The sequence below is a fragment of the Dermochelys coriacea genome, chromosome 2, assembly GCF_009764565.3.
Source record: "Dermochelys coriacea isolate rDerCor1 chromosome 2, rDerCor1.pri.v4, whole genome shotgun sequence".
NCBI lineage: Eukaryota > Metazoa > Chordata > Testudines > Dermochelyidae > Dermochelys > Dermochelys coriacea.
The window spans coordinates 248,772,091-248,798,645 of NC_050069.1; the positions used below are offsets into that span (position 1 = coordinate 248,772,091).

A 26,555-nucleotide genomic window follows, 5' to 3' on the forward strand; every position below is an offset into this window, starting at 1 on the left:
GACCCTGCCAGATTAACAGGTGGTGGTGCAGAAATGGTGAAACAACCAAAACTAGAAATGCTTCAATGGGGGACCATTAATAATGAAACAGAAGATAGTGAGCCGGATTCTGAAGTTAACATTTTTGATCATGACAGTAATACACTAAGTCTCAATAGAGACTTAATACATAATCAGAATGTTTTCTCAGTTATGCATGATAGACCTGTAATTTTGGAAGACTGTACAGATGATGGATTAAAAATGGGGAACAGTTTCAGAAATCATGAAAGAGCTCGTAGTGATATATTTGGATCTCCTAGCTGTCTGTCTCCATCAAGCCAAAGATCCTATTTAGATGTTCTTCAGAAACAAGTGGGAAAGTGTGATGTGACAGATAACTGTGATGATACAGAATTAGACTCCGTTTATGTTAAAAGGTCTACTGAACCTTCATCTGAAGAACATCCAGAAACTTATGAAAAATGTGTTTCAGATCTAAAGGAACCAGAATTTCAAAGGGGTGAAGAAAACCTGTGTCACAGTCTGTCAAAAGAAGAAAATGTTGATGTTTCTAATACATCAGCTGACTATGCGGAAGCACAAACAAGTGAGAATATAAAGTGGTTGGGAACAAAGAACACTGAATCTGAAAACAGCAGTTACATTCTAGATGCTGAGATAAAAAGTTTGAGAAAACTTTCCACCGCAAATCATGAACAGACTGAAACTTGTGATCTGAACACATCTGATAAATCTTTTTGTGGGGTTTATACTGACCCAGGGCAGGTAGATAGATATGCTGCTACTCCTTCATATGAATTACCTAATGTCCCAGTTGGTGCTAGAGGACTTCAGCAAGGCAATGAGAAGTGTGTTCTAGATCTGATGGAAGATATTTTGAATGAATCAGAAAATACCTGTAAGCTGGATACTCAAAATTCCCAAGATGAAATGGGTTCACGGTTCTTAACTCTGCAAGCTGATAATGCTGATTTTACAAGTCAGATATTTTCTGACACCATCTTTAGTGGTGGTAATGAATATCTGATGGGCTATTTATGGAATACTGCTACTTCTAACACAGTTATGGAGAGTGACCGACAACACATAACTGAGAATTTCCAGAACCAACCTCAAGATTTGATAGTTTCTTCACTTGCTATAGAAAGAGATCCTTATCAGTTGCTAGTGGCAAAAAATGGTGGTATTTGGGGATGGCAAGATGCAGAATTTGTAAGTATTTTTACAAGCATGATTTGATCATTTACAGTATATTAAACTTTAAAATGTGGCTCTTGAAATTGGGAGTTGCGCTGTTTAATCAAATCATAAGTTTCATATACTCTTTCAAAAAGCGTATTGATCAGTTTTGGCTCAATAAAATGAAGTTACGTCATGCTGATATAGTCCAAAAATGTTACTGACCATTGTCAAATCTAAATCAATGTTTAGAAGTTTAATCCTTACCAAAGTGTGTGAATTTCCAGAATTGAGAATTGCTGTATAAATGAGATCTTGCTACAACTGTTCATCACAAGTAAGGAAAGCTATCGGAAGATTGTCAGTAGTCCCCTTCATTGTGGTATCTAAGAGCTATATTTATAATCACACAATAAAATGACATTTTCTATTCTAATGTATTCTACATCACGTATATTAAAAACTGCTGAGAGCCTGCCTCACTTAAAGAGAGTTTTAAATCTTAAACTTTTTCAGAGTAGTTCAGATCAGCTTTGCAGGGTGTTCATTTATTTCAGTGGGAATGCCTCGCGTCAAGAAGAATTAAACTTTTAGAACCAAGTAAACCGTGTGCCTGCACACTTCACACCAAATACTCCTCCTCGTGAGGAAGGATGGTACAGAGGTTAGGGCACTAGGCTAGGACATGGGAAATTAGAGTTCAGTTTCCTGCTCTGCCACAGACTTGCTAAATGAACTTGGGGAGGTCACTTAGACTCATACGCAAAAAGGTAGTTAGGCATTGCAGTGCTGAGTGGAGCAACACCTAAATACACGTAAAAATTCTGTGCTTTAGTCTTTTGTCTGTTTCCCATCTGCAAAATGTGATGCTAGCACTTCCCTTCCAGATGTGTTGCGAATAAATACATGGAGAATTTGACAGAGGTACAGTAGTGATGGGGATGGATACATACATACATACATACATACATCAATCTTGCTAATTTTCCCCACCTCAGTCTCTTTTGTAGCACAAATCATTCCCACCGTTCCATCACTCACTTCAGCTCATCAGTTCTCTACATCCCTCATTTAATCACTTCTCTTCCCACCCCAACCCTAAAATTCATCACTTTCGTCTTCTACCAAATCTGTTACATTATAATGAGTTACTTGGTGGCAATGGCAGCAACACCACACCCAGCCTGGGTAGGCCTCAAGGCCTTCATGATGGCAAATGCCTCTCCCTTTCCTTGCTGCTCCACTTCTGCTGTTCCTGGGGCATAGGGGTTCTGCTTTGCCCCCTCCTTTATTTAGGGAGGAGGCTTGTGGAGCTCCTGAAATCTTTAGTTCCTTTCTGGAAAGGGATTAGGAGCTTGGGTATCTTCTGCACACCTTTTGAGGCGGGCATTGTGGAAGTGAGGGAGGAGGAAAAGGCTGCACGGCAGCTAAACAGGAATGCACTGGGTCTTGGCCAACTGGGGGGGAGAGAAAAACAAACTTGACTTACAGCTGCTTCTCCAACTCTGCCTTGGTTCGCTAGCAAAGCAAGTGGAGTTCCACCGACAGGCCCAGTGTATCAGTAGCAGCTGCTCTAATCTTGCCCAGCAATTTCATCACCAGCACCTGATTCACATTTTTAAGGCCCTTTGCAATCATAAGGGCTGGAAATTCCCTTTGTTTTAAAAATGGAAGCTGATGGCATTGGTCATAATCACTTGGGAAAGCTTCCTGAAAAAGCTAGGAAATAAATAACAAAGCATGCCTGAATTCAGCAGCATTTAAAAGTGTATTACCTGCCACACACTCATCCCCCTTTTAAACTAGTATTGACCTCCTGGATGTAAAAATGGATGAATTGGTAGTGTAAATGGAACGCAATTGTCTTCAGCACCATTGCCTTTAGTGATTTCTATAATGGTGCTGGAAACAGTGTTGTCCTATCCTATTTATACTACAAATTGTTTCCGGTGCTGGTTAACAGAGGGGGCATACAGTGTCAGCAGCAGCAATTCAGTTTGCATGTATAGGTGGTGCTCAAGGAACATGCTGAATTGTCTTTTTTTTTTTTTTTTTTTTTTTTTTAAACTACCAACCTTTTGGCCTTCTTCTTGCCAAATGCTATTAGCCAAGTTTTGTCACACACACTTCATATGGTGCTATTTTTCTTCTCTGGTCTCTTTCACAGGAATAGGCAGGGAACAAATCTCCGCTTGAAGTAGAGATGTAACATAAACATTTGTTAGTAAGCAATGTAAAAGATGTATTAACAAACTTATAAGTGGCAGATCCATGAAAGCGATAAACATTAGTCATTGTAGCTGCAGAAATGTTAATTTCTACACAATGGTATTGTCCTTGCACCAGTAGTTCTGTTACTGTTCCTCCTTTTTTCCTCAATCAGTCGTGTGGTGAAGAAACTTGGGATGCCCTCCAGCATTATATGTCAGGTTTCTTTTATGTCACCTATATAAATGTGACTCATCTACAAAGTACATAATCCAAAATTTCTTTTCTAGGAGTCAACCAAGGTTTCTGAGTTAAATCCTAATGCAAAGGTATGGGGGAATCATATGTTACATTTGGAAGCTAGTGGTGCCACTGATGGTAGTGTGAACAAAACCTGGGAAGAAATACCTGATCATCCTCCAGATTCCTGCAAAGAAGGTATGAATAATAGTTTAAAAAGCTTCCATTCTGGCTGAAGTAAACCCAGTCCAGAACTTCCGAATAATGTCACAAATTTTCTAGTGTAAGACGTAAACACAAAAATGATTAAAAAACAAGGGTATTCTCAGATTTCTTCCAGAATACAATTCTTTACTGAGGTTTGTGTATATATAATTGTTATTGCAAATGAAAGTTTAGACCTTAATGAAAAATCCACTTCAGACATTTTCTTGTAATCCTTGCTGCAGGACTGGATGCCAATGGTGATGGTGACAAAAAGCAGCAAAATGCAGTGTTAACAGAACTGCAAGAGCCATCGCTAACTGTTCCGGTGTCAGACCAAAGAGATATGAACCCTTTGGCTCTAGATGATTCAGAGTATGAATCGATACATGAAACCACTCAGACAGGTAAGAAAAGAAACTTTCTTTATGCTTTGATTAGAAATTAATTGTGAACTGTTTTTGTCTTGTAGCTGAATAATGAACATGTTTACAATAGAACCTCCGAGTTGCAAAAACCTCGGGAATGAAGGTTGTTTGTAACTCTGAAATGTTCGTAACTCTGAACAAAATGTTATGGTAGTTCTTTCAAAAGTTTACATCTAAACATTGACTTAATACAACTTTGAAACTTTACTATGCAGAAGAAGAATGCTGCTTTTAACCATCTTAATTTAAATGAAACAAGCACAGAAACAATTGCCTTGTCACCTTCTTTGTTTAACTTTCCCATTATTTGTTTAGTAGTTCACATTTAACACAGTACTGTACTGTAGTTCCTTTTTTGTCTCCACTGCTGCCTGATTGCATACTTCTGGTTCCAAATGAGGTGTGTGGTTGACTGGTCAGTTCATAACTCTGAGCTCCTACTGTACTAGATACAAACATCACAGGAAATAATCACTCTTGCTTGTCAGCCTAAACATCTTACAGAATGTGTTCAAAATCTGAATTGTGTCAAAGTACAGTACAGTTTTCCCTTAAAAATTAACATGCTAATATAAACCTAATCGGTTCTTGTACAATACTGCATTTTGTGGGTATTAAATCTCTACAGTAAGTGTAAGTAGGTGAGCTAAGTGTCTAATATTTGTGTGAAGCAAAAGGCAATGTTAGTTGGTATAAAGACTTTTTAAAAAAATATATTAACCATTTGTTTAAATATGAATTTTTCACTTATTCTAATGTGTTGCTTATCCTCTTTTGTTTGTCTTATGAAACTGAGTCACACACATTCTTCTGAGTCGCCCTTGTTACAAGCTTCTTAATGAAGCTGTAAATGACCAAACTTGTCGTGGTGTGTTTTAGTAAAGTTTTCAGACTACTGCAGAAGGGTCTTGTTATACTTACTCTTAACTAGCTCTCTTTTTTCAGTATATATTATAATGATTATGTAGCATAGTGTCAGGAATAGATTCCAATTCTGACTGTTTAGTGTCCTAACTAGCAGCTTCAGGGATGGGGGGAAGGAAACTGAAGAGAAATGGGTAAAGGTGAATTAAGAAGGAAGGAAAACAAGACTGTAATGGTGGTGGTGGGTTCTAGAGATGAACATATTTTTTCCGGTGAATGGAAAAGATCATTAAACAGGCAGTAAATGATATAAACGAATGTTCAGTTACTATGTTTGGTCTTCGTACATACCTCCCATTGACCTCATTGGGAGTCTTCACTCTAGAGTGACTTTTAGTATGTAGTCCTAAACTTGTACACTAGCCCAATGGCAATAATTAGAAATGAAGTTTGACCTCGACACAGAGTTTGACATCCCTGGTCTAGGAGACACAAACGTAACATTTTATAATGAGGGGGAAAATGTATTGGTTGATATGCGTCTGTAACCATTTGTACATCAATTACATTTACAAAAATGGTACCGTAAAACTGTGGTTTGAGTTACAGCAACTACATCTTTCCTTCAGAGATGTAGTGCTTGTGAATTTGGAACACAGTGGTGAGGGCATTGGTGAAAATGGATCAGTTCTCAAATTTCACTGGGCCTCAGCCCCCTTCCAACAATTAGAAATTACTACACGATTTCAGGAGAGGGTACCTGAGCCGGCCTGAGACCTGCCACCTCATGGGGGAGGGAGGGGCAAAGCTGAAGCCCAAGAGTGTCACCCCTGGGCAGGGGGCCTGTAACTTGAGCCCTGCTGCCCAGGGCTGAAGCCCTCAGACTTTGGCTTCACCATGGGGCTTGGGCTTCAGCTCTGGGCGGCTGGGCTGAAGTTATAGACCACCCCCCCCCACCCCCACCCCCCGCCCAGGGCTGAAGTCTCGGGGGTGGCAGTGCTCAGGCTTTAGCTTCAGGCCTGGGCCCCAGCAAGTCTAATGGCCTCCCTGGTGATCACATGGAAACAATATTGCAACCCACTTGTGGGTCCTGACCCACAGTTTGAGAACTGCTGATACTTCACTGCACTGCTTTCTTGATATTTGTAAGGGGTTACTCAACCTTGAATTTACTTAGTTTCTTTTCAATCTTGTAAGTGTGATAGAGGGGAAAACATAAAACCAAATCTAACTCAAGTATTTACAATCCTTACCATATACTTCCAGCGCTTCTCTAAAGCTCTTCCAACTGCTTGTGGGCACAGAGACATCCAGATATGTTGCTTTATTAATCTTTTATTCCTGATATAGGGATTATCTATTCCTTACTTTTCTGATTGGTAGTCATTTTTTTAGTATCTAGCATTCAAGTCTTATTAATGTTGAAAGTTTTTAGGCTATAGCTGACTCTGGGTATGACTTTTGAAGAAGTTACTTTTAGTACTTTCTAGCAGAATTCACTTTTAGATTTCACTGTTTTCTGTTCAATTTAATCATACAACCGTACATCTTCCATACTTAGGAGGAAATGACCAATTGCAGCCAGAAGGTCAGGAAGACCTACGAGAAGTGCTTAAAAAAACGCTGGAGTTCTGCTTATCTAGGTATGTATAATAATACTTAAATATGGGACGACATAGGATAGTTAGGATCCTGTTATATATTACCTTCAATCTCTAAGATGTGATGAGATCTGTCTTCCAAACTAAAAACTTAGTGGAAAGGAATAGCAATATTAGAGGAAATGATCCATAGAAAAAATTCAGCATGTAATGCTATTGATATATTCTGTAGCTTAAACAGAAACAATGGATTCAATGCAGAAATTACTGGCTGAGGTGCTGTGGCCTGTGTTTTATGCAGGAGGTCAACAGTGGTCACTTCTGGCCTTAAAATTAATGAATCTACTGTTCTGAAATTCATAACCCAGTTTTATTCATCACATCTCTATACTACTTCACTACACTTTTTGTGACTTTAGATTAAGAGGATAGTGAGACTATGAAATAAAATACAATTCATAAGGTTGTTGGAGGGCTTTGATATGCTTGTGCATTCTGCCTATGCATCTGTATTTGAGATTGAAGTAAATTCATTTCATCCTACATAGTTATAAAACTAATACAAGATGTTAACCCTTGAACTCCTATGTTACCACTTAAAGTTAACATCCACTTACAATTGACAGTGCATTGAAACAGTGGAATTTTCAGGACCTCGCATATTCAGGAAGAGGGATCACTTGCCTCTTCCAAGTATGCCAGCACAATTTGTGGCAGTGAAATGGTTAACGGTTGGTGGTCATTCTAACAATTAGTTTGAAGTGGAACAGCAAAATAATGGTGTTGAGTGGTTCTGATGGAAAATGAGTAAAAATATTTTCTCAAGACAAAGGATGCTGTAAGAATCTGGTACTTCCTACTTTATGAAGATGGATATAACATTCCACTGTGGAAATTTTTTCTTTGCAAATGATCCTTTTTTGCACATAATGAATTTAAATGGAAACCAGGATTAACCACTTATTTTTCCTTCCAACAGAGAGAATCTTGCCAGTGACATGTACCTTATATCACAGATGGACAGTGATCAGTATGTGCCAATAATGACAGTAGCAAACCTTGATCATGTCAAGAAACTCAGTACTGATATGGATTTGATTGTGGAAGTGCTGAGATGTAAGTAAATGGTGTATTTTGACAGCATTTTTGTTTTTGTACATACTAAATGCTTTAGAACATACTAAATATTTGCAACTTAAATAAGGCCACTTAAAACTATCTAACATTAGCGAATGTTCAGCCTTTCATCAAGTGCTAGCACATTCATATTTCACTGCCTTAGACAGAATTTCATAGCTTTAATTAGATTAAAGGTCTGTCTATATTTGACAATGAGCATGTTTAAGATGGCTGGAAAGTAACCACATTTTATACTATGACCTTTTACACAAACAGGATCAAAATTGTTTAAAAATAAATTCATGTAAACAGCGCAGTGCAGGCAGACCTTAAGTGACTAGCTCTTTCAGGGTGTAAAACTGCTTCACTTACTGTTTTCTAAAACCAGATTTTTTTCCCCCCTTTCCTCTTAGCATTGCCTTTAGTCCAAGTGGATGAGAAGGGAGAGAAAGTCAGGCCAAATCAGAATCGTTGCATTGTGATTTTACGTGAAGTACCTGAATCTACACCCATTGAAGTAAGAATTTTGTAGTTCCATAAAACTTATAATGCTTCACCCTCTTGACTCAGGAATTAGCATTCTCCAGTTGACAATAAGAATATACAGAGGGGATGTAACCTACTTTTTAATGTTTCTAATGAGATTGCTAGACTTTGGTTTATGAAGTCCATTAGAATGATCTGTGGTGTTTCTCTGTAGAAATGCATGATTTCAAGGATATTATAGTAAGACGTGTGTTTCACATGAACTTCTGTAAAGGTCTGAAGCACTCAAACTGCTATTGAGACCATACAGAAATTCTTATAAACAGGTTTAACTGCTGGTCTTCCTCTATAGAACCATGGTTGTAGTTACACTACAGACCTGTTCAGGGATTTAGGCAGGTGACCATGCCTCCACAATAGATTAGCAGAGTACTTCTCTGGCTTCCTCAGCTTAGAATCTCCCTCCCTTAAAATACTCTCTGCTGGCCTTCTTCACAATATGTTCCAGTCTCTTTGCTCTGGGGCATAACTAGTAAATGGATGAAATTGTGAAAAGGAAAAACTTCTAATGCAAAAAGTCACTGCTGAAGATGGAAGCCTGTCCTGGTGAGTGACTTCAAGCTTCAGAAGCTTTCCTGTAGCGCTGAGGCAATCAGCTTTAATATATACTAGTTTTGTTGGAAGTAGTGTTAGTGGTTCAGTGGACCACTAATTATGGAACGTGAAGAAAAAAATTGGGGGTGGAATGTGAAGGCATTCAGTGTGTATCTTTGAAGCAGATTGGATTTGATAGTAGAAAGAAGATGGAGCAGCAGAGGGGTCCGCAACTACTTCATTTTGGGGAGCAAGAAGGAGGCAGACTTAACACAGGATGGGAAAGCCTATGAATGAAAACTTACAAGAAAAATTCATATTGAAAGGAATTAAATGTATTCTATTACTGACGGAAAAAGTAATAGGAAGTAACAGTGCACTTTAAAATAAACAGAAGCATAACATTCTTAAAGAACAAAAAAAGGGAAAATTAAAACTGAAGATATGGCAAGTCTTTCAACAGTCCAGCTATTTTAACTTTCAAGAGAATTCGCAAAGAGGCATTTCGTGTGTTACATGGATGTTTTTCCCCCCCGTCACCCATTTGCTGATTATGACAAGATGTATTGGTGCTGGAACTGTGTAGCTGATCTGCCTTGAACACTTGCAAAATTGTTGTGTGAATCACTGGCTTTAAAAATGGCCAAGACCTATCAGAAGAGAAATGGATGGTGTAGCTAAACACTGTAGAAACTACAGTAGATGTAAATGGTGTACATTTTCTAATGTAATGGAAAACTGTAGAAAGTTTGACCAGAATGTTCAAAGCTGCTGTCAGGTCTTCAGAGTCACATCATGGTTCTGGATATTACTTGGCTTTTGGTTCTATGAATAAAACAGAATGGAATATTCTGTACTTTAGGCAGAAGTATTGTAAATTAACGTTGAAAAGTATTTTTGCTTCTGTGCTGCCAAAATCCACTATTTTGAGGCAACAGAAATCCTGCATTTATTCTCAAATGAAAGCCCTCTAAATAGCTTTGTGCTCCTGTTTTTAAACAGTACTGAGAAGAACAATCCCAGTACGGCCTTTGTAATGCAACATTTCATATCCCTTTATATGAAAAGTAAATTTTAAGATTCAGCATTACTGCGGGTATTATAATCTTCTCACAGTTCTTAGTCTAGCAAGCTGAAAAGTATTTTTATTCTTGTCTCTTACCAGTAGTTCACATTCAGAGTTCTACACTTCACAATAATCTTTCTTTTTTTCTCCATCAATTCTCCCTTCAACCTTTTCTTAGGAGGTTGAAGCACTCTTCAGGGGAGATAATTTGCCTAAATTTATCAACTGTGAGTTTGCCTATAATGACAATTGGTTCATTACATTTGAGTCAGAAGCTGATGCACAGCAGGTAACGACTTTTTTTTTTTTTTTCCAATATTGCACAATAGTTATGTAGTCTTTAGAATGCTCCAAGGCAACAGCGGATCAGGGTGGGCAAAAATCCACATGTACATAAATTTTTTGTGAATATTTCTAGTCAAAAAAATACGGTTAAACCTCCAGTTAATAATATCAGAAGTCTGATTTAGCAAAACATAACCAGTAAGAACTTTATCCTGTGTGCATATGTTCTGGTTTCCTGTGAAATACTTTAACCTTATTTACTACACATGCTGATATTCTGTAGCATATCTTGAAGCATCACCCTATCTTAAGAAATAAAATACTGATTTAAACTTTTTAAATGCCTTTTTAAAAAGCTGTGTAATTCTATATCAAATTTAGCTTCAGTGACTGAAGAAGTGTTCTAACTTGCATTGACTGTTTATACAATTAGTTACCTCCATTCAGTACTGGTGATGCTTCAAATGTAGCAATACTTCTTGGTCTACCAAAACTCCTTTAATATTAGTTGTTGTGTTTAAATTAATATTCATAATGGATTTTTGACAACTTTTTAAAAAGATGTCAATTTTATAAGGCTTACAGATACCTTAGAGAAGAAGTGAAAACTTTCCAAGGAAAACCAATTAAGGTAAATAAAGCTGTTTATACGATTTTATTTACTATTAACATAATTAGTTGGTGTACTTAAGTAATTTAAATCTCTCTTGCAGGCAAGGATAAAAGCAAAGGCAATAGCTATAAATACATTTTTGCCAAAGAATGGATACAGACCTCTGGACATGAACCTCTACACACAACAGCGTTATACAGCATCCTTTTATTTACCTCCAGTATACAGTCCCCAACAGCAGTTTCCTCTGTACAGCTTAATTGCCCCACAGACCTGGTCTACTACGCACAGCTATCTTGATCCAACATTGGTAAGTGTTTAGGGGTATGAGAAGCATTTGTCTACAGCTGCTGCATGTTTAACTGTTTCAAGAAGAGTGTTTAGTGTTCAGTTTGACGGACTGCGTGTGGGAGGTCACAATCTAAGTTCCACTCCTCTGATTGTATGTGGTGTGGGCTTTTCTTGAAAGTGGACATTGGCAGTCCATATTTTGAAGTATGAGACCCTCTTTGAAAGAGGCATCTGGTTTCTTTTCTTTCCTTTTTTAAAGAAAGGGAGGCTTCAGAAGTTACTTTCCTCATGTTTTTAAATTTAAATCATAGGGGTTTTTGTTCTAAAGGTTAAACACTTAAGCATCCCCCTCTGAGTAAAAGTATTAAATACTTTTAAAAAGGTAATCTTCATAGCATATGTGTATGAGTGTATTTATAAATCCAATTCAATGTTATGTACAGAAAGCACCTAACAGGACTAGTTGAGAGGGGATAATCTAGCATATTAGTTTAAAATTTTAAGATTTTTCTCTTGCAGGGTTAATGTGCAGGATTGCCCTATTCGACACATCCTGACAATTGCAAAACTAACATCTATATTATTAGGTTTAAAAATTATTGATAATCTCTAAGGAAGTACTGATTTAAAGAAATCTTGCATTTTCTGTATTCAGAGCTAGCGGCAGCCTTAGGTCTGCATTGCTAGTGCAATCACATGAGCTACTTGACAGACCCCACACTCTCTGTATTCTACAGCCTTTCCTCCTCCTTCCCACTTACTCTTGCATCACCATTCATGTCACACTCCATCAGTACCCAGCCCAAGTTGGGGAAGCTAATGGTTCAACCAGCAGACCAAATTCAGTGATGAATCCTGGTCATGTGGCGCCTGAGGCATGTTGTACATACGTGGAGAAGAAGGTGCGACTTAGTGCCACATCAGAATTACTTGGGCCAGCTCCACTGCCACTTGTGCTTCTTGTTTGGCCAGTTGTATTAGTACACAAAAAGCTGCATGCATGAAGTGGCTATGGAGTGTCATTGATTGGTGGGGGCCAAGGTTGTCACAAGTGGAACCATCCTCCCACCCCCATATCCCTCTTTAATTGAGGTTAAAATAAACTAGGGTAGCGGTGCTCAGAATCAGAAAGAGACTATTTAGAAATCTTGGCAAATGATTAAAGTATCTTTGAACTAACTTGATAATTAGGAAGTTGTGGTGAACACATTGACACATAGGGAAAGCAGCCAGAACCCTTTGCAGTTAGTGTTTAAAGGGAGCTATAGAATGGGGAGGAGATTTGATGGAGTGCACGTTCATCTCTGGACACCCATGTCCTGATTTAAGTAACACCTGAAAACTTTTGATTTTTGAGATGTGGACAAATGACTCAGTAACAACAGTAACTGTACCATTTTCAAACATGGTCACATACTTGTTGTCCAACAGTATCACTGTTTATGTCAAAGTCAATAAAAGCGTGTTGTGGGTTCCATTAGAATTGGAAAGAAAAGACATTTTCTGAATGGAAAATGATCATAATGAAATTTTTTCAAACTAATGGCTCTTCTGAGGAAGGGTACTGATCATTTAAAAGACTTTCGCTTAAAGAATAATTTGAATAACCTGAATTACATTTATTTACCTCGTGCATTTCACTCAGTTTGGACAATAAAAAATACTTTGACTTTCTGATTCTTCACAACTAGTGCAATGTTGCAGCCTTTGGATTACAAATGCTGTAACTTCAGAGCAAGCCTTTTTCACTGAATCTTCACTTGTATTAATAGGCTTTGTAAAATCTTTATCTAAATTTGAAGCCTAAAGTATTGAACAATATCACTTTTAATCCCTTGATGGTGGCCTGTTTGCTGGCATGTTGTTTTATGCTAACAGTAAGGTGTGGTGTTACAACTGCACTGTTAAATTTCAATTGTCAGTGATTTGTGATGCTCTTCGCACTTCTAGACAGTGTGGGTTTTTTCTGTATATATAATTTTCAGTAGATATAATGTAACCTCCAATTCTTTGAGAAGAACTTGACACTGTTAAGCATTTATGTAGTACTCTTTTCATACATGTTTGAAAGTTTAATTCTCAGCTCATCTTGCTGATGCAAGTATTAACTGAGACTGTTGTCTTACTGTTACCACATTCAGTTGTGGGTTGTTGCTTTTTTTTGTGCAGCAAACTTTCCTTTGAACTAGTTAGGCAGGAAAGACAATTTTCTTGGTGCTTGTGCCATTGTAAGAAGTAACTGTAAACTTGGGTTTAATTTTTTAACTAAAATGATTGCTTAGTATGCTCAATGATAGCGGGAACATTAGTAGAAGGTGGATAGGAACAGTAAAAAGTAAGTCTAAAATTTAAGAGCTTCACTTTGACTTTGGTAGCTCCCTTTCAATAAGCATTCTATTAAGTCCTTTTTTCCTATTGGGAGCAAGACAAACAATAATACACACGTAGAGTGGTGCCGAACAACGTGAAAAATTAGAGGTCCCTGTAACAGACATTTACCAATTTTGGTAAGACTTTGTCAGCAAGCTGCTCAGAAAATGAGGAAGAGATCTAGCATATGGAGAAACTGTAAGCGAAAGGTTGCTAGCCTTGACAGTCGACATGTTTTGTATACATTGGTAATACTGTGCTTGACTAAATGTACTTTAAGAGATCGTGACTGAGGTATTTGTATGTTATAACTGTTGCTGAATGCTTGTATTATTAAATAGGTCAATATATTTTAACTGATAAAGTAGCAGTTTTCTTGGCATACTGAATAAATTTAACTTACCTGTTTTACTCTCTTTTTCACATGCAATGAAGATTTGTGCAAGTTGTAGTAACTAGATAACTGGCCATTCCAGTAGTTACTGTGAACTCTGAACAGAGATTGTTTGTTTGTTTTTTTACGCAGTCCATAATTTTCAAATCTGGACGTCAACGCTGTTTAAAATAATTTGTGCATCAACATAGCAATCACACCTATTTTTACCTTCAGACAGCTAAAACATGAGATGTGATTGTATCCTTCTATTTGGCACATTTGAAAATGAGTATTGGAAAGTAAATTTATCTTAAAGTGTAACATGAATCTATAATGTATTGTGCAGTGGGATGGAGTAACAAGGTACTAGAAATGCCAAACTGGGATGTTGGGGCATAATGTTTTTTGCTTTCTACTACCTTTTACACTGCTACCTATTACCATTACTCTTCCAAAACTGAATGTCTTCATGTCCTCTTTCCACACATTTCATTCTTCTGTGCGGCTCTTCACTCCTGGAACCTGCTTCCTGACCCTGTCTGCCATGCATCCAGCCTTGCCTTAAATGTCTTTCTCAAAATGCACTTATTCCATGAGGCTAACGCTTTAACCTTCGAGTTATCTTTGAATCCAAACTAGTAAGGGGGAAACTCCTAATCTTCGTGAAGCATGAATTAGTTACTTAAATAGCCATGTAAGCCTGTTGTAGTCCTCTTCCTACCCCAGCTGAACGTTGTCATCTCACTATGTTGCGTCTCCTGACGACGTAAACTCTTTGGGACAGGGACACTGTTTTACTAGTTTTTAAAGCACCATGCATGTTCTGATGCTGTATAATATAGGAAACATATCTTAGACTACATAAGGGAGAAAATTAGATCAATATTAACAGTAAAAAAAAAATTATCTCCAGTTATCTTTTGAGCATGCATAATGGCTGTTTATAAACTTCCTCTTGAATGAGTTTGTCATGCATGCGCTGGCCAAAAAATGTTCTCGTCACATAATCTTAAACTAAAAATGAAAAAATAAAAACCTTTTTGAAATACTGTCCTGCGTAGAATGACATGGAATATTGTTTTTAAAAACTTCAGACATTCAGAACAAGCGAAGAGGACTAGATCTCAGAAATGAAGGGAATTAACCTCCAAATTTATCTTTCTTTAAAGAATACCATAGTCGCTATTTTGACAAACCCGTGGAGGTTCAAGACCTTTAGTATAAACAAGTATTCAGTTTTCCACTCTGAAAATAAACATTCAGTTTGATTATATAGTATGTGATCATCAAATGTATGTCCACACAATGTTTTTATTCTCTAGGTAACGCCATTTCCCAATGCTGGATTTATCAATGGGTTTACATCACCAACCTTCAAGCCCCCTGCTTCTCCATTGACTTCACTCAGACAGTATCCTCCCAGAAGCAGGCAAGTTCAACCAAACAAAAATGTATATAATCATTTTTTAAAATATCTGTATTCCAGGAGTTGTGCAAGTTACTTTATTCTTCATAGCTTAAAAAAAACCTTTAGCTTGCAAGTTGAATGCTAAATTAAACTTGCTGTAAGATTAAATATGGCCAGATGATACTGATATCAGCACAACACCGCAATATTAAAAGTGATAGCATTGCTGCCTTGTAGCTCTGAACTGGTCTATGTGCATGATCAGAGTTTGGCTTTGTAACTTTCTGTTCAAAGTTCCCACTGAAAATGTATCTTTCTGTAATGCAGATTACTAAAACTGTTTTTCTGGACTGGTTGTCACTTCAGTTCTGAGAATACTCTATTTGGAATGTCTTTACTGAAGACCTTGGCTGCAATTATACTCTTTTGAAATATAATTATCAGCAGATTTATTCATGTTGTATATTTAAGTTTAGAATAGTTTTAGTCAAGCACTAAGTTAAAATAGAAGTTCCAAGGTTTAATTTTGCTAAAAATACTTTATATGTATCCAAATAATAATTCATCTCTTTTTAAGAAGATGATCAATTTATAAGGATTATATAAATATACAACAAAGTACCAAGCAGTTCACATAACCATTTTTGAATACAATGTATTCCTGATTTGTAGGAATCCTAGCAAATCACATCTACGGCACACCATACCCAATGTAGAAAGGGGACCTGGGCTTCTAGACAGTCCTACAATATTCAACTTTTCTGCTGATCGTTTGATTAATGGTGTCAGGAGTCCACAGACAAGGCAACCAGGGCAAAACAGGACACGGATGCAAAATACTACTACAAGTTATACAAAGAGGGATATAGGAACTGGACGAATGGAACAGACTAATATTGACTCTTCCCCTGGCTTAGGAAGAGGAAGGTGAGTGTTTTTAACAGTTGTTCGTATAAATACCTATGGTGTGGTCTGCTTCTAAGTATTTATTTGTATACACGGTAGTAAACACTTTCAGAAACAGCAGTAACATTAACTATAGCCATGTCTTTTCAATATAATTAAGGCTCTGATGGAAACGTTTTCTCTGAACATGTTCAGTTGATTAAACAGTACATTAATGTTAAATAAGGGAGGTAACCTGTTGTGGCCCTAAAATGTTGACATTCTAACCTCTTTTTAGAGAAAGCTTTCATGTTCATTTTTGACTTGTGCTAAAATCATCCATTTTCTAAAACTGTATAAAGAGTTGTATGGCTTATAGAATCTCCGGGAAATGTTTAAATGGGGGCCCAGTTTAAGTGAACTGGTTTTCTTAAGTGACTATTTAAAAATGGCACTTTCAATTGGTCCTGCTTACTGTGTGTTCAGTCATAACTGCTAGATTGAGTGAAACAGTTAACACTTTGCACTCAGTCTAATACTGTAGATAATTCACCTAGGAGTATGTGAGCAGGATTGTATCCCAGCTAACACATAATATAGTTAACTAACTTTCAGTGGTCGGGCCAAATTGTGGTTTCACTTATACCTGTGTGATGCAAAGAAAATGGAGTTGCATAAGAGTAACCAAGGGCACATTTTGGACTGTGGGATCTGTTGTGCTGTAAGGAAGAAATCTAGTTTACACTTTAGTTCCCAGGTGAAGTTGGCAGGGCTAGGAGTCAGAAGTAATTTTTAATTTGCAAATTGAGCAGATTTGATATGGAAGCCATTGAGATACAAACATAAAACCACACTGCCATTTTTTTTAGTCACACTTTTAGGATTGTATTTTAAAGTAATTTTGGGGCAAAAGGAAGCAATCACTCTTCCTTATCAATAACTATTTGAATTATGAATAGGGCTCTGTGTCCCTCACAGAGGTTGCGGAAGTAATGGAATCTGTGTGACTTTCTGCGACCTCCATGACTTGTGCAGGGACCAGTGTGGCTGACCCCAGGGCCACCCAAGCAGTTGACTCCAGGGACAACCACTCGGGTGGCCCCCTGGGGACAATCGCATCAGCTGCTGCTCTGGCCGTGGTCCCTGGCTGGCTGGAACAGGGGCAGTCTGCTGGCCTCAGGCCGCCCCTGGTACCTCTTCCTCTCCCCCCCTCCCCCCCCGGTACGTACACATATGTGTGTGTGCGTGCGCACACTCACACACCAGGTTTAATCACAGGTATTTTTAGTAAAAGTCATGGACAGGTCACAGGCTGTGTATGTTTGTTTATTGCCTGTGACCTGTCCACGACATTTATTAAAGTACCCATGAATAAATCGTTGCCTTAATTATGAAATGCCAGTTTTTTCGGCAAGCTGAAGTCAGAAGTCAAATTTTACCTTGCCTTTTCACTAAATAAAAATGAGTACTTTAAATGTAAAAGTAAGAACTCCCTGTGTTAAATCCTTTGGTGTTGTATGCAAAAGAACTATATCTGGACATGGTTTTCTTTTTCTAAAACAGGTTTAAGTTGTGAACGATACGTTAACATGTATAATCATGTAGATGAAAGAATTAAGTGTTTATTATTAGAGTTCACATTCTGATGCTTTTGGCATTAGATAAAACGCTAGGATATTTCCTAGTGAGTTTCTATTTTTTTCTTAATACATAGACATATTAACGAAGCATCACAAATGCTGTTACCTTTTTCTTTTTGGAAAGGCATAATGAAAAGCTAAAGATAAAATACGTGGTCGTCTTCAAGTGCTTGCTCATGTCAATTCCAATTAGGTGTGTGTGCGCCTTGTGCACAGTAGTCGGAAGGTTTTCCCCCAGCAGTACCCATCAGGTCGGCTCAGACACTCCGTGGCGCTTTATATAGGGCCGTGCCAACCTGCTGCCACTTCAGTTCCTTCTTGCCAGCTATGTGCCAACAGAGATGTGGGCTGCTGGGTCTTGGAATGGACATGAGCAACACCTCTTGAAGAACAACAGTTACGAAAGGTAGGTAACTGGGTTTCTTTTCTGCAAATAAGCTATGTTTTAAAGTTTCAGCCAGTACTAAATCACTTCCTAAATATAGGGTAAAAATTATTCAGCCCTTGTTTGTTTAATGGTTTTGGGTGTCCAAGACTTCCTGATAGTTTTAGATAAAGTTGTATTTTGAACAGGGGAATTTTCATTTTTAAAAAAGTAGTTTTGCCTTGTGTAAACTTCGTGCCTTTTTTTCTAGTATGAGCTTTTCTTCAATCATGTTTCCTCTTTAATCCTTACTAGTCACTGTCTCTAAAATAATGACTTGTATAATAAGCCTCTAGGATGAGGGTGACAGTAATAAGGTAACTCAGAAATAGATTATTTTTATATCCCATCTAGGCAAAGTTTTGATGTTAATTGTATGTCTGTCTTCTAGGAAAAATTCATATGGCTATCGAAAGAAAAGGGAGGACAAGTTTACAGTGAGTGTTGGATCATAATTAATCTATAAGCAAAATATGGATAACAAACAAGAACTTGATTACCATGAAGAGTAACTGACAAGGCTTAAATAAGAGGTTACACAAGAAAACGTGCTTTCTAATAGTAAACTAAAGATAACTGCCTGTTTTGTTAAGGAAAATAGATCTAAATCTACATTAGAATATACCACATAATGAACACTAAATATCAGGGGGGAATCTGATTGATTATTAATGCAGAAGGTTGGAGAGAAAATTTGAAATGCTAGGTTTTTTTAATGATACATTACCCACATTCTTACTACTTGTGATGATACTTCAGCTGAATGCCTTGTATTTATTTAAACTTCCAGTGAGAGTTGACAAGGTAAGTACAAGGATTTCTCGAGGTTCAGACATGCCTCATTTGGAACTTGAAAATCACTAATGCACCATAGTAGAATTAAGAGTGTAAGAATTAGTTACCTTACAGTGATTAATTCATATGCAGTATCAATGGTATAATTGGAACACCTATTAAAATGAGGCAGAACGCTGATTGTAGTATGATGTTTCAGCTCTAAAAACATCTTTGTAGAGAAGAAGCCACTAAGGTGCTTCTAAAGTTGGCAGGGGGTGAAATGAGATGGATTTCAGAGGGAACACCACACAACACCTGATTTCACACACTAGTGAGCTCATTTTATGATGGGTGATGTATGAGCACAGTTGCCATCTACATAACTCAAGAAATAGGTCTTGAATGTAGCCTTCATTAACAGTATTGCAAGTTACCAAAAAATACTGTTAATCTGCAATTTAATACAACTTTAATTTTAGGCATAAATAAAACATTAGACTTGAAGTTTGAAAAGCTTGGGCTTACACCAAAAATAAACTTTACAGTCAATATCTGTCGCTCTGTTGTGGGACCTGAGATTTGATTTAAGTTTATACCCACAGCCTTTCCCTCAATTCACTTGTTTAAAACTTCATTGCCATACCCCATTTGGCCACTTTTGCAACACAGTTTCTTGATAGATGAAGGAAAAAATGACAGTTTCACCATCATTACATTATTACTGCAGATCTTCACTGAAGGAGGTGGCCTTTGCATAGTCCCACTTGTGGGATTGGTGCCTCGTGGCATTGAGCTGTGGAATCTTCTAGACAGCAGGGTCTGTTTCTGTTAAAGCCCCTTCTAGAGTTTCAGATGGTATAAAAGGGAGAATGGGTCCAGCTGCCCTTCAGTTGGTTTTTTAGCAGTCAGATGTGCAACGGTCTTGGAATGCAGATGGTGTCCTTGGTGCTTCCCTTTTTTTTTTTTTTCCTTTCAGTTGCTACTTACATTTTAGATAGACAGGTTGGTAAAGATTTCTTTAGTTAGAAGAACAAAGAAGAAATGGTACACATCAGGCACGGGTACTGTCTGGACGACCTCAGGAGCAGGAGAGCCACCTCATTCACCCCTGCTCACGGCAGTGACTTCAGGCCGAGTTGACCAATTCTGGCATCAGATGTCCAGCATCAGCTTTACTAGCTAAGCTGGCGTTTGTGACACCAACCCCCCAGTAGGACCTGGGCCACCTTCTGCTCGGAAACTGTTCAGCTGAGTTCCCTAACCAAGATGTGTGGACGATACCACTGAAACCTTGTAAGCTGTTTCTAGGCCCAGATTTGAGGTGATCTTGTACCTATTAAGTCTCATTCAGTCCTGCACCTGTAATGGCTCTGAAAATGTCTGATTTCTAATAATGTGCTGGTGCTGTGACTTCAAAACTGTCCAAGACCATTATTGCTTGGAGGCATCTAGTTTACAAAGACTATGGCCGGTCTCGGAGACAAAGCAGCAACTCTTCAGATCACAGTAGCTGTACGTTTGTCCTGCTTATATGCAGTCAGCTGCACACTGACAATCCTGCAAGCTTCTAGAAGAAAGCAAATTAAATATATATTTAAAAAAAAAAAAAGTTGGCAGCTGCTCTTCAGACCCCACTGCTTTGGCATCAAAAGTCTTGATTCTGACTGGATTGGATTCTCTTGGGTGCTGCATTGCCAGTGTTTTAGTCCTGGAATCTCTGCTGCTGCAGGTCCTGGAAAACCTTGGGCTGCCTTCATCTGTTAAGTATAGCAGGCAATCTATTTCAAGGACAGATGCAGTATCAATGGAATAAGGGGAACACCTATTAAAATGAGTCAGAACTCTGATTGTAATATGTTTCAGCTCTAAAAACATCTTTGAAGAGAGAGAGACTCTCTCTCTTTTGGTTGGTTGGTTTTGTTTTGTCTGTTTTTTTACTGAAACCGCCTGGACAAATAGTGAAGAGTTCTGCTATGTAACTTTTACTTCTTTTTGTATTAAGTCCTATAATTACTAAAATGGTGACTCAGTGGGTATAAATAAGCTTCTGTTTCTACAGTGCATTGTGACAGACCATGAGCAAGTAAGTTACCAAATACCATTCAGCAAATGGTCTGGTCTACCAGTAGACTTTGTACCTGAATAACTATTTTGGATAGCGATGTGATTTTTATTTATCAAAATAGTTGCACCAATATGACTTCTAGTGTAGACAGTTCTCTGTATAAAGGTTCTCTATACTGATACAGCTTATGCCCCTTCCTCTACAGGCATAAGTTTTACTGGAATAACTATATCCACACTTGTAACTCATTAACTATTCAAGTATAGTTAAAGCAGTACAACTTGTTTTGTGTAAATAGGGCTTATGTTCCTCACTTCACATTGTACATTTTAGTCAGAATTAAATTTTGTCAGGGATCTGATGGTGAGTAACATTGAGGCCCTGGTCTTTCCTATTTTTGGTGCTTAGTTTTGTATCAGAGTCCCATAATCTTCCTTAACTGTAGTCTGATTTAATATGTCACACTTCTGTTACAGAGAGGTCAAACGCAGTCTCCGCCACCTCCAAAGCCTCCATCTCCTAGCTTTGAATTGGGATTGTCCAGCTTCCCTCCATTACCTGGGGCTGCAGGCAATTTGAAGACTGAAGACTTGTTTGAAAACAGACTGTCCAGTGTCATAATGGGAACATCAAAGGAAAGAGTGAGTAGTTTGAGTTTACTGCTTTACATACCTCCTTTGTTTCAAATTCAGTGGTTTATTCAGTAAAAACATAATTCAAGTAGAACTTAACTATGCTTTTATCTAGACCATGGAAAACTGTAGTTGTTCTGTGTATAACTCCTTTGTTGTCATCTTCATTCTCATCCTAGCGGTTGGTTGGCAAGAGTGCACCCTCCTTGTTGAAGGATAACTGAGGTGGTGTGGAGTATTGGTGCCCCAGACTAACTATTTCTAATTAGTTGCTAGCGATGAAAACAGAGAGCAATTTTTTCAATGTTCCCAGTTGCGTCAGGTTACTACTTGTTACATTTTTGATAGCATTAAGTGAAAAATAATCTTAGCCCTGGTCTACACTACAAGTTTAAGTTGAATTTAGCATCGTTAGATCAATTTAATCCTGCACCCGTCCACATGACGAAGCCATTTTTGTCGACTTAAAGGGCTCTTAAAATCGATTTCTGTACTCCTCCCCGATGAGGGGATTAGTGCTGAAATCTACATCGCCGGGTCGAATTTGGGGTAGTGTGGATGAAATTTGACAGTATTGGCCTCCGGGAGCTATCCCAGAGTGCTCCATTGTGACTGCTCTGGACGGCACTTTGAACTGAGATGCACTAGCCAGGTACACAGGAAAAGCCCCAAGAACTTTTGAATTTCATTTCCTGTTTGGCCAGCATGGCGAACTCAGCAGCACAGGTGACCATGCAGTCCCCCCAGAATGTTTCTATGCTTCCCCTGACATCTCTGTCTCTGAGGTTATTGCAGATTAGAAGGCGGAAAAAATGCACTTGCGATGACATGTTTTCCGACCTCATGCAGTCCTCCCGCATTGATAGGGCACAGCTTAATGCATGGATGCATTCAGTGGCTGAGGCCAGGACAGAATTGCTGTGTTTGCTTAACAGCAAAAGTATCATGCCTCACTACTGATCCTGCCCGAGCCAGGTCAGTGTGTCACATGCACTCTGCGCTGTGTCAGCCTTGGGTGGGGGCATGACCGCTTTGTAAGCAGGAAGGCAGTAGATATAGACATTGCATTAGGTAGTTTCTGTAGCTAGAGAAAACATTCCTGAGCATTCAGCCAAGTCTGTGGCAGAAAAAAGAGAAGCCCCGTAACACACCAAACTATCAGTACACAACCCCACGTTACATAAAGTATAATTGGTACCATGCGAGGAATGCATTCAAATTGGGTTTCCGTAGTTTAGTGGTTATCATGTTCACCTAACACGTGAAAGGTTCCTGGTTTGAAAGTGGGCGGAAACAGGTTCCTGTTTCTTTTTCTGACTCCCCTCCTGCATTTTTAGTCTTAGAAGAGACTGCACTGTGAGATTTTACTTTGAATTATATCAGTTCTGAGTTAAATAATATGGAAGCTCTCTAAGTTATAGTCCCGGGTTTCTTACCCTTTCAGCTGCTCTGATAAATGAACATTTTTGTTAGGGGCGGGTGAAAATTTTCATGAAGGACTAAATGCTATCTAGGACTCTGAAATAATCTTAATGTAGCCTATACAGTGCAATCCTTCATTCTGGATTTGTCATTTCACAAGTTGAAGTGCTCCTTACTACTCTCCAGGCTTCATGAGCCATGGGAGCAAGGGTAGGCAGGGGTAGGTGCGACTGCGCGGTGCTGCCGGCTGGGAGAGCAGCCTAAGGCAGAAGCCTCCAGCTCACATGATATTCCATGCAGGACTGAATCTCCATGAAACAAAACTTAAAGAGAATGACCTGGAGTCACTCCCATTTGGTGCTCTAAGAGGAGGATAGCTGTGTCTGTTCAGGGGCCCTGATCGACCTTACTGAGGTCTGCCAGATGCACCCAGGAGACGTATGAAGGCTATCAGTCCTACTGCACCGTCTTCCGTGAAGGCAAGGAGCTGCTTCTGTGTAGCAATGCAGTACCGCATCTGCCAGCAGCACCCAGGAGATGTATGGTGAGCTGAGCGGGCTCCATGCTTGCCATGGTATAGCAAGCATGGCAGCGGGCTGAGCGGAGCCAGCAGCCGGGACCCTGGCTGGCAGGAGCCAGCGGACGGAGCCGCAGCCCACTGCCAGTCTGGGGCTCTGTCCGCCGGCCCCGCTCAGCCCACTGCCCGCCTGGGGTTTCCATCATCCAGGCAGGCAGCGGGCTGAGTGAGGCCGGCAGCCGGAACCCTGGAAAGAAGGTGCAAAACAATTGTCTGCCATTGCTTTCACAGAGGAAGGAAGGGAGGGCGCCTGATGACCTGTACCCAAAACCACCTGTGACAAAGTTTTTGCCCCATCAGGCATTGGGAGCTTAACCCAGAATTCCAATGGGCAGTGGAGACTGCAGGAACTGTGGGATAGCTGCTCACAGTGCATTGCTCTGTAAGTTAATGCTAGCCACGGTAGTGAGGACACAGTCTGCCGACTTAATGCACTTAATGTGGACATACGCAATTGACTGTATAAAATGGAATTCTAAAAATGGACTTCTATAAAATCAACCTAATTTCGTAGTGTAGACATACTCTTTCACTGCGATTTGCTCATAGTTTGATTTGTTGTTTTTTTCCCCCTCCCCTTAAACACCTAGAGAACTGTTGCAGGTGCGGAAAACACATTTTCAGCCTCTGAAATATAAGGAAAGAGCCCGGAAACTTTCTCTCTAAACACTGGGTTTGTTGGTTGAAATAATAAGTATTGCTAAAGCAATTGAATCCAAGAGCTGATGTTTGATATCAGTTGGAGAATGTAAAAATACACCAAAATGACCTGGCAGACTCTGCTTTCAGGATGCAGCTAGAGATGTAATTCAGAGTTGATGCTCTCTCTAGCTGCTCATAGATGGTGCAGAGGATAATCTGTGGGCACAGGGTGCTCTCCAAGACGGATTTAATTCCATAGCAACTATCAAACAGACTGGGTTATGGAAGTCTGTTCCACCGACCCTTCAGTTTAAATTTGTTTGCTTTAGTTTTAGTTTAGCTGCTTTATCAATATTGTGTATGTTGATTCCCAGTTATAAAATAACCAGATCCTCCGGTGCAGGAGGGTTGCTGTGGACTTTATAAAATTGGTTTAACTGGCTCAGGGTGATCACCTTCCTCGTTGTAAGGATAACCCACTAGTGGTAAAGAGCATCATAAAAGGGCTTACACAACATTCCCTCTTTTCTCCAACCACAACCGCTTTCCCACCCACCCTGATATGGTGGTAGTAAAGAGGATATAGTGGAAGTGTCCTATGTCGTAGCAATCCCTGGTTACATTTTTCTACCCACTGATGCTGGTAATGGTGTCAGTTAAAGAAAGCCCTAAGGTTCTAACACGGGGTATAGCCATTTACAGAACAGTGCCAGAGCAGTGCAAAAGTGATTTCTAAGCCACCTTCACTCATTTTCCTTATCCTTCTCCTCCTCCCCACCACCACACTTGCACTTTTTCACCAATTTGTAGTCTCTGCATTTTGGCCATATTTAAGGATCTGGCCTACAGTCTCTTGGAAATTTTACCTGTTTTAACTGTTAAAGATTCATATCTTCTTTACTCAAATATAACAAGTCTTCGTTCTTCTACAAGGGCAGCTCTAATTTGGTTAGGCCAGGATGGTCTCATGACAGCACAGTCTATTGCCACGTTGCGTGAGGAGTTTGCCTTGGACTCCTGTTTCTGGTTTCTGCTACATTGTGCATGTGCTCATATTTGGAAAAGAGGGTTTGATCCTGAGAATTGCCACTTGAGAAAGAATGGGATCTCATTGATTTGGTTTCCAAGGGAGTTTGATTCCACCCTGTAGGGTGTTGTGGGCGTGCTCAACAGAATTTAAAGTGGGGATTCCTAGATTATACTTCCTGCTTTTCATCTCCAGGATTTCATAGCATTTTTTTCCTCCAAGCTTCACAATAGCCCTCTGAAGTAGGCAAGTATTGCTATCCTTGTTTTACAGATGGGCGACCAGATACAGAGGTTTATTCAAACCAGATTACATAAATCAGTTGAAAAGAGAGGTAAATAGTGGTGTCCCCCAGGGGTCTGTACAAGGACCGGTCCTATTCAACATATTCATAAGTGATCTGGAAAATGGGGTAAACAGGGAGGTGGTGAAATTTGCAGATGATACAAAACTACTCAAGATAGTTAAGTCCTAGGCAGACTGCAAAGAGCTACTAGAGGATCTCTCAAAACTGGGTGGCTGATGGCAGATGAAATTTAATGTTGATAAATGCAAAGTAATGCACATTGGGAAACATAATCCCAACTATACGTATAAAATGTTGGTCTAAATTAGCTGTTACCACTCAAGAAAGATCTTGGAGTCATTGTGGATAGTTCTCTGAAAACATCCACTCAGTGTGTCAAAGTGAACAGAATATAGGGAATCTTTTAAGAAAGGAATAGATAATAAGACCGAAAATATCATATTGCCTCTCTAAATTCATGGTACTCCCACATATTGAATACTACATGCAGATGTGGTTGCCCCATCTCAAAAAAAAGATATATTGGAATTGGAAAGGGTTCAGAAAAGGGCAATAAACATTATTAGAGGTATGGAACAGCTTCCAATTTTATTAATCTCTCCTCATATGGAACTTTTCAGCTTGGGAAAAAAGTGAAAAAGGAGGGATATGATAGAGGTCTAAAATCATGACTGGTGTGGAGAAAGTAAATAAGGAAGTGTTATTTATTCCTTCTCATAACACAAGAACTAGGAGTCACCAAATGAAATTAATAGGCAGCAAGTTTAAAACAAACAAAAGGAAGTATTTTTTCACACAATGCACAGTCAGTCTTTGAAACTC

At 38.9% G+C, this 26,555-nt stretch overlaps 1 protein-coding gene across 5 annotated transcripts in view; it reads left to right on the forward strand.

The window, feature by feature from the left end:
- The window catches only part of LARP4B (La ribonucleoprotein 4B), a 108,686-nt gene that overhangs the window by 63,248 nt on the left and 18,883 nt on the right, over nt 1–26,555 (forward strand). For all 5 annotated transcript variants that reach the window (XM_038390356.2, XM_043509588.1, XM_043509589.1 and 2 more), the window contains 12 exons: nt 3,681–3,828; nt 4,080–4,241; nt 6,688–6,769; nt 7,707–7,843; nt 8,260–8,363; nt 10,171–10,281; nt 10,855–10,908; nt 10,991–11,200; nt 15,250–15,356; nt 16,008–16,262; nt 18,676–18,721; nt 21,603–21,767. In XM_038390356.2, the coding sequence (XP_038246284.1) occupies nt 3,681–3,828; nt 4,080–4,241; nt 6,688–6,769; nt 7,707–7,843; nt 8,260–8,363; nt 10,171–10,281; nt 10,855–10,908; nt 10,991–11,200; nt 15,250–15,356; nt 16,008–16,262; nt 18,676–18,721; nt 21,603–21,767 (1,581 nt within the window). The remainder of the gene's footprint in view (nt 1–3,680; nt 3,829–4,079; nt 4,242–6,687; nt 6,770–7,706; nt 7,844–8,259; nt 8,364–10,170; nt 10,282–10,854; nt 10,909–10,990; nt 11,201–15,249; nt 15,357–16,007; nt 16,263–18,675; nt 18,722–21,602; nt 21,768–26,555) is intronic.